The 18,776-nt window shown below is 46.8% G+C and overlaps 1 protein-coding gene across 1 annotated transcript in view; it reads left to right on the plus strand.

The window, feature by feature from the left end:
- The window catches only part of PSKH2 (protein serine kinase H2), a 45,090-nt gene extending 27,403 nt beyond the window's left edge, over nucleotides 1-17,687 (plus strand). Inside the window, exon 3 of the mRNA XM_075589017.1 lies at nucleotides 17,367-17,687. Within this exon, the coding sequence (XP_075445132.1) occupies nucleotides 17,367-17,687 (321 nt within the window). The remainder of the gene's footprint in view (nucleotides 1-17,366) is intronic.
- The last annotated feature ends 1,089 nt before the right edge of the window (nucleotides 17,688-18,776 follow it).

Raw genomic sequence — 18,776 nt, forward strand, 5'->3', positions numbered from 1 at the left:
GCCATCCAGGATGATATTCCATGGAGACATTCAGAAACTTTGGTCTGTATAGCAGGTGTAAGGTCAGGGCTTGAAAGGTAAATTTGTGTGTCGTCAGCATAGAGGTGATATTTAAACCCAAAAGATGGGATTAGGTCACCTAGAGAGAGTGTGTAAAGAAAAAAGAGAAGGGGTCCCAGGATAGAGCTCTGGGGTACCCCCACAGCGAGATCGATAGAGGAAGAGGAGGTGTTAGCAAAAGAGACACTGAAAGTACGATGGGAGAGGTAAGAGGAAACCCAGCATAGAGCTTTGTTTCGAATACCAAGAGTATGGAGAATGTGAAGTTGAAGAGGGTGGTCCACGGTGTCAAATGCTGCAGAAAGGTCGAGTAATATGAGCAGAGTGTAATGACCTCTGTCTTTGGCAGCATGGAGGTCGTCAGTTATTTTAGTGAGGGCTGTTTCAGTAGAGTAAGCAGTGCGGAAGCCAGATTGTAGAGGGTCTAGAAGAGAATAGGTGTTGAGAAAGTGTAGCAATCGAGAGAATACATGACGTTCAAGGAGTTTGGAGGCAAAAGGCAGGAGGGAGACAGGTCGATAGTTAGAAGGACAGGTAGGGTCAAGCATGCTGTTTTTGAGTAATGGTATAACGGTTGCATGCTTGAAGGTGGATGGAAAGGTACCAGAGTAGAGGGAAGAGTTAAAAATGTGTGTGAGCATCTGTTGTGCCCTGTATGACAGCAAATATAATTGAGAAGAAAATAATGCACAGAAGCGCACAATGGAAGGAATTAGTATTAATTTATTAAAACAAACACATAAACAGCTGAGGGGATCCAACCCCTCCTCAGCTCAATGGATTAGTTGCCCAGAAATATAAACCATATATATGGTCTCTAAACATAGAAAAATCTAACACAGTAAACCATACACAACATAAGAAAAAAACACACAATCAATGTAAAAATAAACAGAGAGAGTATTAACAGCCCAAGGGAGTTAAGGTTAAAACCGCCATAGAGAGCTATAATACTGCTGACAGGGGGAAACGAACACTCACACTGAGGCAAAGAAGGGGGACCTCTGATGACCGTACAGGATCCGGATCACGGCATCAAGGAAGATGGAAACAACCGCCTCTGGAGCCCTGTCAGCTCATCCATCCTGGGTCCAATAGTTCCTCAGCAGTGAATCCTACAGCGTGCATCCGGCAGAGGTCATGTGGAAGGGAGAGGTACATCCAAAGCAACAGCAAAACAGCCCAATGACGTCACAATCCAAAATTGAACTTCAAAGCTTTATTGGAGACACACAGTGGACACAGCAGGCTGCAACACAGCCTCCTCTACATGTTTCACGCACACAGGCGCTTCGTCTTCGTCTTCGAAGCGCCTGTGTGCGTGAAACATGTAGAGGAGGCTGTGCTGCAGCCTGCTGTGTCCACTGTGTGTCTCCAATAAAGCTTTGAAGTTCAATTTTGGATTGTGACGTCATTGGGCTGTTTTGCTGTTGCTTTGGATGTACCTCTCCCTTCCACATGACCTCTGCCGGATGCACGCTGTAGGATTCACTGCTGAGGAACTATTGGACCCAGGATGGATGAGCTGACAGGGCTCCAGAGGCGGTTGTTTCCATCTTCCTTGATGCCGTGATCCGGATCCTGTACGGTCATCAGAGGTCCCCCTTCTCTGCCTCAGTGTGAGTGTTCGTTTCCCCCTGTCAGCAGTATTATAGCTCTCTATGGCGGTTTTAACCTTAACTCCCTTGGGCTGTTAATACTCTCTCTGTTTATTTTTACATTGATTGTGTGTTTTTTTCTTATGTTGTGTATGGTTTACTGTGTTAGATTTTTCTATGTTTAGAGACCATATATATGGTTTATATTTCTGGGCAACTAATCCATTGAGCTGAGGAGGGGTTGGATCCCCTCAGCTGTTTATGTGTTTGTTTTAATAAATTAATACTAATTCCTTCCCTTGTGCGCTTCTGTGCATTATTTTCTTCTCTGTTTCTCAGGGTGTCCTCCCCCCCTTCGAGGGGGGATCACCTCTGAAGTGGGAGCTTCTGGGGAGACGCTCCATGCACGTGCAGCACAGGGATTAATCCTATCAAAACATCTGCAGCACGAGCGCTGAAAATCCTGCTTTTTGCAAATATAATTGATATTATAAATGAGCAAAAGGTGTGTGTTTTACACTTGATAAAATGATTGTACTCCTTTTTTCCACCAGCAATTAGATGCTCTAAAAAGCAGTGCAAAGTTCCAAGTTTCTCCAATTTACGATCAGGGTGCTAAATCACAAGTTAGAAACTAGGACAAACGTGAAAGAACAATTAGTACAGGAACCTCGCTGTTTTTGCCTTGATACATCCTGTTAGTAACAAGAAGCGTTCCAGTCAAAAATAAGCAGATCATAAAACCGGGTAGTTTATTATAGAAATGGCCACAACACTGGAGGTATGCACCCTGATACTTATTTCCCTCTTGTTTTGCTGTAAATGTTGAAAGGGTTAATAATTTAAATAATCACACATAGTTCCTAAGAAAGTGTAAATGGTACAGATGTAGCCAGCCTCTGTGTTCTTGGTGCCAGGGGAAAAGCAGCTTCATTACATTAGCGGCTAGTCGCTAAGGCAATGAAGGGGTTAAGCCAGAGTACCTAGCTTATTGGGGGTAGAGGGGGTGGGTGAAGGGGGTAGTTGCCCCTGGGAGGGTGGTTAGGCCAACGCGCGAGATTTAAACAATGCACAGAGATACCGGCACCACATACCAGGGTCTGTAACTCGGGAAGCAGGGGCCCCCGAGGCTGAAATGAATGCGGTTCAGCTCCATAGACCCCCTGCTTCAATACTGTTAAAATAAAATAAAAAGCTGCACGATAGCTTGTTAGAGGCGCACAGAGAGAGTGACTGTATCACTCTTACTGTGCGTCTCTTACAGACAGGTTCCACCCAGGTAGGATTCACACAGCGCGAGTCCCATTCAGACGCAGGGACCCCCGCTTTGTTAATCCCGATGGGCCATTACTGACTGCTATACGGTGCATCGCGGACTGTCAAGGCATTGCACACAATTAACCAGCCCATTCTCTCAGCCGCGCGACCGACCACAGTGCTGCATCTGTATGGAAAATCTCCGTTTTCTACTACCTCATTATGTCTAAGAATCCCTTTTCTGCAGTTTAACTGCTGCACAGTATGATGTGATAATGGGGTGATTGTAGCAGATTTTGGGACCTTAACTACTGCTGTATTTAGGACACATACTACAGCTTCTTTGTGTCTTAATATAAATGTTGAATATTTTTGACCTCTAGTAACAGATCTCTGCTAGAGAATAAAGATTCCAGTGTAGAGAAAAACAAATATCTTTCAGACAACTGCAGCAGAAAAATGGTTAAATCAACTTCTATATAATTTTACAAGAACAAACATGCTGAGAGTGAGAATCCCATTTAGAGATGACCCACTCTTCTACTATACAACATGAGTGATAACTGTAAACACACCTGAGATACCCGAGAAATAAGTTTATTGTACTGCTGTGCCAGCCTTTATTCTAAAACTTCTCAGGGGCGTTGTGGTTCCATGTCCATGAAAATTATCTATAAGCTGATGTAAATGTAGCCCTGTTTCCTAGTGAACACAGGCCGCTACCGTATGCTGGATAACCTGTAGGCTCACAGGGCCTAAGTCTCTGCAACGGAGAGCCTGGGGTACGTGTAATACCTGATACTTGGTGCAGCGCCTCCACCTGTGACAGCTTCCGCCGGAGGGGAAGTGGTTCTTCGCAGGACACTCTATACATCAACACACACACACAGTGATATAACCAACCAATACTTTACTAGCATAAACGGAATAAGCGTAACTTCTCTCTCTCTCTCTCTCTCTCTCTCTCTCTCTCTCTCTCTCTCTCTCTCTCTCTCTCTCTCTCTCTCTCTCTCTCTCTCTCTCCAGGTGTCCCTCTCTAGAGGAGACACTATACACTGCATCTCGCAGGACGCTACCTCCCCTCCTTCACCGGGTGATCCCACCCTGTGTCCAATATATTACCCCACCCTCACATGAGTCAATGAACCTATATGTGTGACTGCGCAGCCACTGTGTCCTGAATAAATGGTGTTACAGTTGGTGTACTTGTAGTTTACCTGCCGGGCACTCCAGTACCCGGTCTGCAACTAGTCTTCACAGGGTTCAGTCGCGGGGCCGAGACCTGCATTCCAGACCTCCCCCTCACCGGATCCCACCTGTGTCCAATATATTACCCCACCCTCACATGAGTCAATGAACCTATATGTGTGACTGCGCGCAGCCACTGTGTCCTGAATAAATGGTGTTACAGTTGGTGTACTTGTAGTTTACCTGCCGGGCACTCCAGTACCCGGTCCTGCAACAGTCTTCACAAGGGTTCAGTGCGGGGCCGAGATGACGTCGACCATAAGCGTCTGGGGCGATCCCACCCAGACGCGCATCAGCACGGCAGCAGGGTCAGTGCCCAGGCCTCCCGCTGAATGAAATGTCTCTGTTAATGTTCGCGTACACCGTAAGGGAACCGGAACCTATCTAAGGCCAGTCCCTATCTCAGCTTCACACTACAGTGGCTCAGGGCCTAACTGGGCCTGGGGTATAAGGCCTAGGTAGGGGGCTGAATGCCTTCCTACACCAGAGCTCCTTCTCCTTCCTCCTCCCGCTAGCTCTGCTCACAACGTGCGTGCCCCTACCACCTTTTCCTCCCTTCCTCGCACCTGATTGGTCCTGGCTCGTCACGAGGACCCGCGGGGCTGCTGGGACCCGTAGTTCTCTGACCTCCCTCCTATCCGAGCTCTCCTCGTTCGCGGGCTTTGCTCCTTCTCTCTCGCGCATGCGCAACCTTCTGACGAACCAACTCTGCGCCTGCGCCAACCTTAACATGGCGGCTCCCTCTATGCGGAACCTCCGTTAATGAAGTGTTCCCTAGGTGCAAGCGTTCCCTAGGTGCAACATTCCCCACCCACACAACAACCAAATGGGGGTGAAAAAGGGGTCCCGGCTACATCAATATAGAAATGTACTTATTTTCCAGGTATCCTAGAGCTAATGAAGCAGGTTTAACCTGTCAAGTCAAAATCCACCACAATGTGTCGTGTGATAAAAGCACATATTCACATTTTGAAAATGGCCCCTACATTACAATTTAGGCCCCTCTGACACGGAAATAATTAAAATGTGGTCAGTAAATACGTTTTGATTATCTTCATTTACGGAAGCTCTCAAAAATGTTCCTGTTTATTTTCTTTGTTCTTGTATTTTTATTGTATGACTGTTAGAAGCGGAGTGGTTTTATTATTTATCTGGATGGTACAGACTGTTCATTTATCTTTCAAAGTAAAAAAAAAAAAAATGCCATAATTCATTTACCTTGATTTCCATTGATATGGTTAGCTATTTCTTGTTCCTTCGTGATAGGACATTTCAGGCATCATTGTTAGATATGTCTTCGTCATAGTCTCCATTAATCAAATGTTAATACAAATTCTCCTTTGTTGTACCGCCAGTAAGGGAGTAGGAAAATATTCAACCTAGGAGACCTTTGCTCAAGGTTCAGGTTCATAAATGAATCATACAGTAACGTCAATGTCTTATGAACCTGAATGTGAAGAACGTATTTTTTTTTCTCACGTTGTTTGTATGATATTGATATATATAGTTTTTTGGGTTGATATATATATATATATATATATAAAGTGAGCTGGTAAAGACACATTTATTGTACCATTTGGTGTGCCTGCTTTTTTGACTCTTCTACATACTTAGTACTGTACGTTAACAGAAGCACCCTTTCCTATCTTTTGGATTATTACTGTTATTGTGTGCCCTGATGTGCTTATAACAGCACACAAATCCACTACATATACATTTTCATATATAAGATATACCATATAAAAATATCACTTGTGGTGCATTTGCATGACTCAGACAGGTCTGCAACCCAGTCTTTCCCTATTATCTCTTAGCAAACAGTGCTTCCACTGCAGCCAGGGATTCTGGGTAATGGCATGCAAACAAAACAACGTGTCACTCTTTACTTTCATTTTTATTACATGTTTATTTCATGTTTTTATGATTTATTGCACTGTTTTGGGTTGTCACTGTATTCCCTCCCCCCCACCCTATTTGCGTAATTTTGCCACCATTTTCACATGACAAAAGGAATTAAATAGGGGGCTTTACAGTATTCTATGCTTTTCTTGAGAAAGGCTCATATATAGGGCTCGATCAAATGCAATCGTCCACTCGCCTAGGGCGAGTACATTTTTCCCACTGTCGAGTGCTTACCTGCGGTGTCTCCCGGTATTCTCCATCTTCTCCCATGCAACTTTGACTGTTTCCCCTGCAGCTCCTGTTAAAATGGCCACGCGGTGTCAAATGATGCCGCATTGCCATGACAATGGCACGCTAGGTGACATCATGACGTCACACAGAGTGACATTGCCATGGCAACTTGACACCGCGTGACATCGTGACGTCATGTAGCGTCCCATTGTCATGGCAACACAGTGTCATTTGATGCCGCACAGCCATTTTAACAGGAGCTGTTAAGACTCGTGAGTGGGGGGCTGGGGAGGTGAGGGAGTTTTTTATTGGGGGGCGAGTGTCTACTTTCGTACTTGTCGGCCCTCACGAGGAGTCCCATGGCGATGCAATGTCCTTATGCTTTTTAGTTAATATTTTCGATGCCACATTCCTCCACACTGTTTCAAAAGTGTTGGGATAGAGTCCTGGTACCGACTCTATGATGTCCCTTGCCCTGATAATTTTGTAAATGATCTTGGACTTCCACAGATCTGGTTTTACTCCCTCCAGTTTTTTCTGATTCATGAAGTTCCTCACGTCCTTGTAGAACCAGGGCATGTGCCTGTTGTAAGGGATGCAGATGTCCCACTTGTCCCACCCCAGTGCTCTCCAGAGCGGCACGAGTAGGAAGCAGGACATTGAGTAGCCAGAAGAGTCCTTGTTGCAGTCTCTCAGGGTGATTCGCATGCAGTTGCTTTCAAAGAAAGCACGCAGCATAGTAGGGATGTCAGGGCCCGCCAAGAGGGGGGGACAAAGGGCACTGGCATCCCGGGCCTGTGTGTCAGGGGGGCCTGGCCACCTGGGCCCCCTGCGCGGCAGGGCACCAGTTAATTAAAAAAAAACACAACACTCTGTGCCGGGTCTCCCTGTTGGCAGCGCCGGAATTCAGCAGCTGGGTAAGCTTCCGGTGCGCCAGCGTGAGAGAGAGGCCTGGCGGATGTGGGAGCAGCCTCGTGGAACAAGTGCCTGCCGCCGGGCCCCTGCAGCATCGCGCCCTCCCCCTCGCAGCACAGTCACACCCCTGCAGCACAGTCACCCCCCCGTGGCCGCCCCCCGGAGCGCCGCCAGGCCCCCGCAGTGCTGTCAGGCTGCTCCAGCCCCCGGAGCACTGTCACCACCGTGGCGCCCCCCCTCCCCCTCTCAGCGCCGCTTGGCTGCTCTCACACCCGCAGCACTGTACACCCGCAGCGCTGTCACACCGTTGGCGACCCCCCCCAGCGCCACCGGCCCCCGCAGTGTTGCCAGGCTGCTACCGGGCTCCCCACAGCACCGCCATCCCCTGAGGCCGGCCCACTTCCCGCAGTACCACCAGCCACCGGCCCTGCCCCTCACAGAACCGCCCCCCTGCAGCAACGGGCTCCGCCGCCCCCCCCCCCCCCCCCGCCCGCAGGAACGGGCTCTGCCACCCCCGCAGCAATGGGCTCTGCTGCCCCCCACAGAAACGGGCTCCACCGCCCCCCCAGTACTGCCAGTCACTGCCCCCCCCAACAACCAGCCCTCTGCAGCCACCGGCACACCGACCACCAGCCACCAAGCCTGACCTGAGACCATCCCCCAGGTAAGTCTGATTTTTATATATTTGGGGAGGGGGGGGAGGGTTGGGGTATTTTTTATATGTATTGGGGGGGTTGGGGTATTTTATATATGTATTAGGGGTGTTGGGGTATTTTAAATATGTATTGGAGGGTCTTGGGGTATTTTATATATGTATTGGGGTGGGTTTGGGTATTTTATATATGTATTGCTGGGGTTGGGGTATTTTATATATGTATTGCGGGGGTTGGGGTATTTTATATATGTATTGCGGGGGTTGGGGTATTTTATATATGTAATGGGGGGGTTGGGGTATTTTATATATGTATTGGGGGGGGTTGGGTATTTTTTTTATATGTATTGGGGGTGTCGGGTACTTTTTATATGTATTGGGGGTGTCGAGTACTTTTTATATGTATTGGGAGGGTTTCACATATTTTAGCATTGTGTCCAGTATTTTTGGACAAGCCAGCTGGCAACCCTAGCCGCCATTCCCCCCCCCCAGCAATCCTGCAGCCACCGGCGCCCCCTCCCCCCCCAGTAGCAGCCACCACTCCATTCCTAGTAGCAGCCACCGGCACCCCCCCCCCCCCGTGGCAGCCACCGACCCCCATCCACAAGGTAAGTCTGATTTTTATTTGTATTGGTGGTGTATTTTTATATGTATTGGGTGGTTAAGTAAAAGTTGCGCGCTAAATTTTTTCCCGTGGTCGGTGCGCTATGGGTTGGGGGGGGGGGGTTGTCTGCTCCTTCCATTTGTCCCGGGCCCCATGATTTCTGTTGGCGGCCCTGTTCCTGTACCCCCCTTGCATGGCTCCTTGTACATCAAACCCACCTTAGCAAACTTGACACCCTCTACAATTCAATTTGTCGTTATGTTCTCCAATGCAACTATAACACACATCACTGCGAAATGCTAAAAGAACTAGATTGGTCATAACTAGAGTCTAGGCGCAAGTTCACCTTTCCTGTCTTGCCTTTAAATTCTTTATGGGCAAGCTACCCAGCTATCTGAACAAGCTCCTCACCCCTACCACATGCAGCACCTATCACCTGAGATCTGACTCCAAAAGACTGTTCATGGTCCCAAGGCTCAGCAAAGTATCCAGCCGTTCCTCCTCTTACCGTGCACACCAAAACTGGAACAACCTACCAGAGACTCTCACATCCACCACCAGTTTAAGTTCTTTCAAATCTAAGGCTGTCTCACATTTTAATCTGGTCTGTAACTGTTTCATACGCCCATAATATATATTTTCTTTAACTGTGCACGCAATGTCTTGTATATAATGTACACCCTGTTCATTTATGTAACTGTATTTGTAACCATGTATTATTTGTCTTAACTCTGTGCCCAGGACATACTTGAAAACGAGAGGTAACTCTCAATGTATTACTTCCTGGTAAAATATTTTATAAATAAATAATAAATATATAAATAAACATCACTTTGCGCTTGCCCCTCTCCATCTTGGCTCCCCAGACGAAGCAGAACACTGACATGGAGATTGCCTGACAGTTTCTGCTTGAAGGTGTAGAAAGGGTAGAGAAGAACCCAGTGTAGCACTCAAATTCCCCCTCTGGTGATAAGTGTATGATTTAAAACATAAACTTTATTAAATACAACACGTATATAAAATAATGGGTGTTAAAATGACGTACTGGAGGTCATAGGATCATGATACTGACAGCCATGGGGCTCTTGATCAACATAATATATGTGTCCTGTATGTATCAAGTATCACACAGGAAACTAAACAAAAATCCTGATATAGACCTCTGTGAAGGTGAATAGTTAGGGTGTACTCCGTAGGTACTGTATCTACAAGTCACATTAGGCAATGTATGCATAGATCATGGATGGAGGTTGTGTGACTAGTAGTGACTGGTGTACTCTGAAACAAATATAATGTGCACCAGTAGGTCTCAATGTGCAGTCAAAGAAAATCCTCCTCAGTAGTAATAGATGTGAGCACAGTGCTATGTGAAGCTGACCTCAGGTAACCTCCTGAGGTCCACAATATAGGGATATAATGCCCTGTAGTGACCTCAGCGGCACCGTCACAAATAATACTTGTAAACACTGTGCTAAAGTATGGTGGTGGGCACCCTTGTTAGGTAAGCTTGGCACATATATTAACACTATATATACAGAGGAGGTGGCTGTGTATAATAGATAGGTGGCTGTGGTGGCTAAGTAGCAATATACTCCAGCACATATCTAACGAGACTACACTTAGTACTAAGTAGAGAGCACTGACCCTAACAGTATTCAATAGAAAGAGGCTCTAAATGTCCATCGGGGCACTAGAAGCCTATGTAACAGTGCGGGCAGGACACCGCATCAACTCGCGGTCTGAGAAAGCCTCTCGTGAAACGCGCGCGTCGGCTCCGTTCCCACACGTGCACACGTAGGACTGTAATTGCTTCCGCATTCATGTCTCAGACCGCAGTTGATGCGGTGTCCTGCCCGCGCTGTTACATAGGCTGTTACATAGGCTGTTACATAGGCTTCTAGTGCTAGATTCATTTCGGATGTGGTTCATCCTGTGAGAGGCTGCGGAGAAGTCACGCACGGCATTGGATGTTTATGAAATACAACCATTTATATTTATATGAGCATATGTTTTGTTTAAATATCTTCAGCCCAATAGCCATTCACACCTTACACTGGGTTTAAATCAACATTTTCATTATTATCTAGTGGTTATATTGAGCGAGCGTTTACGTTTTGTTACATATATTTATATATGAACTGTAAATATTACTGTATATTCCTTTGCATGTCTTAGACAGGTCTGCAACCCTGTCTTTCACCATTATCGCCCAGCACACAGCACTTCCACTACAGCAAGGGATTCTGGGAAATGACATGCAAATGAGCACACAGTGCCACCTTTTGTCTCAAGCTCGTATTACACAAGCAAATCCTCAAGCCAATGCATACTGTTTTAAACACAGCTTTTAGACAGAGGCTGGGATGAGATGCAAAGCCAGTAAACCCACTCACAGACATGTTTCAACCTTGATGGGTATCATCAGTGTGAGGTTGGTTGCTGGCATTTGCTCAAATGAGATTAAGAGTCGGTAATCACCACACTTATTAAGGTTATGGTGGGTAAAAAAAGTGACAAAACCCTCCCAAGCCCTTGCTTAAAAGCTGCGTCTAAAGCAGCATGCATTGTCTAAGGGTTGTTCATGTAATGTGAGCTTGAGATAAAAGGTGGCACTGTGTGTTCGTTTGCATGTCATTTCCCAGAATCCCTTGCTGCAGTGGAAGTGCTGTGTGCTGGGCGATAATGGTGAAAGACAGGGTTGCAGACCTGTCTAAGACATGCAAATGAATATACAGTAATATTTACTGTGGAGGGTTTTTGTCACTTTTTTTTTTACCCACCATAACCTTAATATATATATATATATATATATATATATATATATATATATATATATATATATATATATATATATATATATATATATATGTAGCACAATAAATTAGTTCTTTAATATTAGGTGATACCTTTTTGTATTTGGACTAACAATTTATGTCATAGGACAAGCTTTTGAGAGTTTTCCTCTCTTCCTCAGGTCAGCAATACTAATATACAAAGGTTTCTATGACTTAGACAGGGATTGGAAAAGGAAAAAAATAGGAAGAATAAAGAACAGAGAGATGTATACGAGGTGAGGTGGGGAGGGGAAGACACTGGGTGTTAAAACAGAGATAAGGAAGGTGAGAATTGGGGATGGAGGGCTGTACATCCACAGCAGCACAGAGGGGGAAGAGGATGCTGGGGAGTGTGGAGGAGGGGGGAGGCATAGGATGGCACAATGTCAGGGAGGACCATTACAACAAATTATGATAGTGTGAGAAACCCCATGTCTACATTAAGTTCACTTGTTTTGGTGTCAAGGAGTCTTATCATTCTGAGCTCAAATGTTTTCCGTTCTTGGGTGCGTTTGAACATTCCATTGACAATTTTGATTTTTAAATCATTTATGGAATTATCTGGTAGTGAGAAATGATGTCCCACTGGTGAGCAGAATCTTCCTTCTTCGTGGTGTAGTATAGAGTGTCTGTGCATATTCATTATGCCTTGAAGTTTTTGGCTGGTTTCCCCAATGTAGCATCCTTGGTCACATTTGTTGCACTGAATCATATAAACCACGTTCCTGGATGTGCAGCAGTATGATCCTTTAACACTGAGTGTTCCATTGTTTTGACTGGCTGTGGGAACTCTGCGTGTATGTTTGCAACATGTGTTGTTGCACGGTTTTGTGCCATTATCAGGGTCTTTAAGTTTGTTGTGAAGTTTTCTGTTGATTAATTTCTGTTTGAGGTTTGGTGGTTGCCGGAACGCAAGAATGGGAGATTTGGGAAAGATTTCTTCTAATGTCACATCCTCTTCCAGCATGGGTTGCAGATCTTTGATTATTTTTCATTTTTCCTCTAGGGTAGGGTTGTATGTTGCCACTAGTGGTATGCGGGTGGTAGGTTCTCTATGTCTGTATTGTAGTAAGTGTTCTCATGGGGCATTTAGTGCAGATGTAATAGTTCTGGCAATGGTCTTTGGTTTGTATCCCTTCTGTCTGTACGTACACACATACGTATATGTATATAGATACATATGTATATTGTAATTTCAGTACATAGAAAGAGAGGCGGTTGCATGAATACAAATGTATGAAACTGTTCGGGACACTCATCGGTGGCCTAAACTGAGACCGCAGCTTCATGAGCCACTACCCTGACACAAGAGAACTCTCTTCCCATGAGTGCTAAGGCCCATGTCTTTAAATACTGCGCTGTATGAATGCACACACACCTGTCTCTTACACATACAAATGTACAATGTTAATCTATCACTTTAAATTAAATTCTTAATAACCTGTGCATTACCAGGAAGAATGATTTATAATAAATCTGTCAAAAATAGTTGCATAGTTCTAAGTCTGATTGAAGCTTTTATTAACCTGTACATTATCAGGAAAAGCACTCTGTATTAGATTTGTCACAATCACACTGCAAGCAAGCAAGTTCCCCTGAGAGTGGGAGATGCTATGGAGTGAGCATATAACCATTTAAATGTGGGAGAGAGTGAGCTTCAATTAGGCAGGAGGTTGTCACCCTCCAATCAGCTAAGACTAGCTGAACAAGAATTGTAAAACATACAATACACCTACAAACTCATATTGAACCCCCAAAATAACCACAACATATATATAAGCATATAAGTGTCACAGAGGAGTGCTACTGAGCATGGCAATATATATAATTAAAACCAGAGACATAACATAAAACACAGACAGAGCTCAGTGCACATCCAGTAAAACTTATACATGGTACAGTGCCTAAATATGCATGTATAGATATCTATTAAATAAAATGGTCTTTTCCCTGAGCCACTACACAGCAGACCACATCTTAAAATGAATCGCCGCCGTTATTTAATTAAGTGGCGCCCGGCCAGAGTCATTGCGGGCCCCACAGAGAGGCCAGATGGGCCGCATGTTGTGCAGGCCTCTTCCTTCCTTCCCTCCTCACTCCCTCCCTCCCGATCAGGCACGCGTCGGCCATTTTTTTTAAAATTAGCGTGACCCCGTTACTAACGCGGTGGTCTCGGGGTGGACCCCGAGGACCGTGCTATAACGGGGTTTACCTGTATATCATTGGAGTTTTTTTCCTCCTTGCCCTCTGCTTGATTATGCCCGGTTCTCCACATATTCCAAAGGGAGCACAAACAAAGATCAACCCAGAAAAGAAAGAAAGATACAGTATAGTGCACACAAGTATATAAAGGGGACTCTGAAGAATCTTGGCTCTTATAGATATCCTACTTACAATGTGTAATTTTCAATACAGATGATTCACAACTGTGGCAATTAATTTTCTTTTTGTGTTGATTGTTTTTAGTGGGAGTGTACCTAAGGGTAAACAAATAGAGGAGATCATGTGCAGATCAAACATATAACTTTATAAAATGAAAGTGTGTACTCAATGTACGCACATTTAATAAATTTTAAAAATGCACATGTAACGGGTTTCCACCCCCCCCAATCGCAGATTATACTGTGTGGGTGCAGGAACATATAGTGTTACTCGGTATTTGGTGCTATACCTGTTGGCTCACAGGAGGGCTGAGCTTCCGCCACGGGGAACCTGGGGCAATTATACTATGGACAACCACTTACATTCAGTGCAGCGCCTCCACCTGCGATGGCTCCCACCAAAGGGGGAGTGGTTCCTCGCAGGACAATCACAATAATCACATAGACATGAAGTAATATAACTAAGGACTTTACTAACATGCAATATAACATATCACGGCCATACCATAATATAACCTGTGTCCCTCTCTAGAGGAGACACCTACTGCGTCGCGCAGGACGCTTCCCCAACACCAGGTGATCCCACCCAGTGTCCAAAGAAACCCCACCCAATGTCCCGCACTCTTGCAGAGAGGAATGTGTGATACCTGCCGAGCACTCCGGTGCTCGGGTCAGCAACTCTTCACAAAGGGTCAGTAGTAGGATGACGTCATCTGATCCCCCAACCGGACTCCTTGCACGTGGACCGCCAGGGCGGTCCCAATCTGGAATAGTCTCTGCGGACCCCAACGTGGGTCCGGACCGCTTCACAGGAACAGCAGCAGCCGCTGTGTATCTATCTATCTAAGTGGCAAGCACTATACTATAGGCCATCCCTATAGCACAGCAACCTGTAGTGGCTTTGGGGAAACTCCTAGGGGCCTACAGGGGTTAATGACCTGTCCCACTCCCCTAACTAACCAAGTCCCCTCAACCTCACTACTACCTACCGAGTCCCAGCGCCTACAGCAGCAAGCTGTAGCTCACTGGGTGCTGGCAGCCAACGTGCTGCGCAACAAGTTGCCTGCCCGTCAGACCTCACAGCACTGACAGCCGTGACTCTGACAAGGCAGCACGCTAACAACACTAAGGGCAGCGTCCCTATCTTGGGCCTCCCTCAGCAATTACCCACTACCCTAGTGGGGGGTTGGGGCCTACCTGGGGTGTGGGTACCTATAGGGCAGCAGGAGCTGCATGCGCTCCCCGCACCCTTCCTTCCCTCACAGCTCCCCTGCTCCAACTGCAACTCCTGAGTGACAGGGTCCCTCTCTCTAGAGCAGTCCCTGGCAACACTCTCTCTCTTGGAGTAACTAGCTACCTCAGACCCTGGGGGTGCTGGCCTAGTACAGTGAGTCCGTGCCTCCTGTACCCTACCTCCTTCCCTGGGCTGCTCCGGTCTCTGACTGCCTAGTGTGCTCCAAGCCCGCCAAATGTATCTACTTGTCTGCTGAGGCTTCCTAAGCCCTATTGGCTCCTTGGTGTCACATGGGGCATACAGAGGCTCATGGGATCTGTAGTCCCTGCTCAGAGCCTTCTCTGGTAGGCTAGGGCTTCGCTACCTCTCCTGCGCCTGCACAAGCTGTCCTGGGCTGCCTCAACCTCCCCTGGGCTTTCCTTGCTCTCGCGCAACTTTGCCCTGTCTCTGGGGCTCTCCCTGCGCATGCGCGACCACTGCGCATGCGCGAACTAAGGTGCAATGGCGGCGCCCTTACCGCCCAGCTCCGGGAGCGCCGGGAGCCTTGAGACGCGCGTGCGGCCTTGGCAACCGGCCGCACGCGTCCCCGGCAACCCCCGAGCCGGGACCTGACCGCCCTCTCCCCTGCCATCGCCGGACAGAGCCGCCATTGGACGCGGCGGCCCCCGCGATCGGCAGCAGGGTGAGGGGGGTGCTGTCGGGCTGGGGAGACCTGGCTACACACATAAGATAAAAAGAGGACTGGTGGCCCGCTGGATTTGGGTCTGTGCTCTGTGGTCAGTGCTGTCAGATCAGCGCTGTCTGTAGTGTCCTCGTTGCTGGTTCCACCTCTGCTCTTCCTGGTGTCCTTCAGACGGACGGAGCAGTCCTCTTTATATCTTGTGTGCATTTTTAAAATGTACTAAACGTGAGTACATTGGGGGGAGGTGCGAGCAGGTGGGGAGGAGGCAAGGGGTGCAGGGGGGTGCAGGGGGAAAAGTTTGCGCTCCCCTGCTTTAGGGTATAAAACCAGTTTAGGTTGAGTGTTTAATAATTAGGGATATTTGTATGTTCATTTACGGAGTAACTTTAAAATATACTTCACTATATACATGGCTATTCACTCTATGATCTAATGTGTAGCTATGTTACATTTTCTTGGCTCTGTTGGTCTGGTCATCAGTTACATGTTGGCAATTTTTATGGTATAAGATCAGTTTATGTAGTGTTTAGTACTTAGGGATATTTGTACTTAGCATATACTTTATTTATTCACTTTCATTCAACCTTTGATCTAATATGTATTCATGTTTTCCTGGCTCTGTTTCTCTGGTCTGGCGGTGTGCAGGGGGCGCTGCGTGTCACGCTGCGTTCCAGCCCTGCCACTTCCAGGTAGGAGTCTGTTTTTTTAGCTTTTAATTCTACACCTGTGGTAATCTGATGCTGTATTAAGGTTAGTTTCAGGTATGATTTTTATATAACTTTTTGGTTATGTCCTTACTAGCTAATTTCACAAGATTTGTACTTTTGTCACTCATGTTGTACTAAAGCCCTCTCCCGCCTCAAACCTCTCACTCACTTCCCTACTGTATGTCTCTGGAATGCCCTTCCCGTCAGTATCTGACCAGCACCTTCTCTCTCCAACTTTGAGACCATCTTGATACACACCGCTTTAATGAAACATATGTGTAGCTCCGTGACTAATACTATACTGTACATCTCATACTTCAAGCTTGACCCCTTGCAGACGCACTTAGAACATCCTCCTACTGTTTCTGTAAGTTCTCCCCACTTACCACTCTTCATTGCAGGGACTCCTTTTCCTATTGTTACTTTTATGTCTCAAGCACTTATTCCCCTTTTGTATTATATTATTATGTCACATGTATTATTGCTGTGAAGCGCTATGTACATGAATGGTGCTATATAAATAAAGATATACATACAGGAACCACTGTACAGCAGTTTAATTAAAAGTTCTGCCTAAAACAATCCATTTTTATATTATAGACTTGGGTGTCAGATGCAGATAAATTCTATTCAAAAAAGAGATGTATCACTTCGTGAAGAAAGTGAAAATATTCTTTATTGTATTGCTGATTTTGTGATGTCACCAAAGTGGTGCTAAACAGCAAACTGGCCCTGGTTTAAAGACATCTGATTATTAATTTAGTTAAAGTGTATGGTTTTTATGTTTTTAGGTGCTATATTTTATTTTTCCTGCTGTCACTTTAATATCACTAAGGTTATATCTTATAACCAATATTTACATTTTTATGAAAGCTGAAAGCAAAGTAATGCAAGTAACAGCTGTATAATACTGTATTTTAGAGCATTACTGAAATACATTGGTACCAGTATGTACCATACATGTATAGTGGATACATATTTGAGAATGTGCCTATTATCATCAGCACCACCACTGATTGGATGACAGATGTCTAAAAAAAACCTGTTATTGTGTTTTACAGCCTTGGCCAAACGTTTCCAATCTTGCCAAGGACTTTATAGACCGTTTGCTAACTGTGGATTCCAGTGATCGATTATCAGCATGCGATGCTTTAAAACATTCATGGATTAAGACTATGGCTGCATCATCATCCATGAAGAACCTTCATAGGTCTATCTCCCAGAATCTGAGACGCAGAGTATCTTCTCGATGCCATAGTTCCAAATCAGAACAGTCATCAAACTCTGGTCACTCAAACAGATCACGGCGTATATGGGAGAGAGAAATTATGGAACGCAACATGCGGTACCAAGCACACACTGTGACCAATGATATCTTGTAATTAACATATCTTTTCATCCAACATTTTACCTCTTTTGATATATATATATATATATATATATATACTAGCTGAGAGACCCGGCGTTGCCCGGGATGTAAATGCGTAATAGGTAGTATTATTTATAAATCGTGGAACAATAGGTGAGTATTTGTTGTAAAGGTTGGATAATAATGTTGAAAAGAAAGATGGAATAAAATGTAATACGATGTTGTTTAAAAATGGTTTATTGTAAACACACCACAGTACAATGTATATTTTGGTGACATAACAGAAAAGAAGAAAGGGTAGCGGGGGGGGGGGGAGAAAGGGTAGCGGGGGGGGGAGAAAGGGTAGCGGGGGGGGGAGAAAGGGAAGCGGGGGGGGGAGAAAGGGGAGCGGGGGGGAGAAAGGGGAGTGGGGGGGGGGAGAAAGGGGAGCGGGGGGGGGAGAAAGGGGAGCGGGGGGGGGAGAAAGGGGAGCGGGGGGGGGAGAAAGGGGAGCGGGGGGGAGAAAGGGGAGCGGGGGGGGAGAAAGGGGAGCGGGGGTGGAGAAAGGGGAGCGGGGGGGAGAAAGGGGAGCGGGGGGGAGAAAGGGGAGCGGGGGGGAGAAAGGAGAGCGGGGGGGGGGGAGAAAGGAGAGCGGGGGGGGAGAAAGGGTAGCGGGGGGGGAGAAAGGGGAGGGGAGAAAGGGGAGGGGAGAAAGGGGAGCGGGGGGGAGAAAGGGTATCGGGGGGGGAGAAAGGGGAGGGGAGAAAGGGGAGGGGAGAAAGGGTAGCGGGGGGGAGAAAGGGTAGCGGGGGGGGAGAAAGGGGAGGGGAGAAAGGGGAGCGGGGGGGAGAAAGGGGAGCGGGGGGGAGAAAGGGGAGCGGGGGGGGGGAGAAAGGGGAGCGGGGGGGGGAGAAAGGGGAGCGGGGGGGGAGAAAGGGGAGCGGGGGGGGGGAGAAAGGGGAGCAGGGGGGAGAAAGCGGAGCGGGGGGGAGAAAGGGGAGCGGGGGGGGAGAAAGGGGAGCAGGGGGGGGGGAGAAAGGGGAGCGGGGGGAGAGAAAGTGGAGCGGGGGGAGAAAGGGGAGCGGGGGGGAGAAAGGGGAGCGGGGGGGGAGAAAGGGGAGCG

This window comes from Ascaphus truei, chromosome 2 (assembly GCF_040206685.1).
Source record: "Ascaphus truei isolate aAscTru1 chromosome 2, aAscTru1.hap1, whole genome shotgun sequence".
Lineage (NCBI taxonomy): Eukaryota > Metazoa > Chordata > Amphibia > Anura > Ascaphidae > Ascaphus > Ascaphus truei.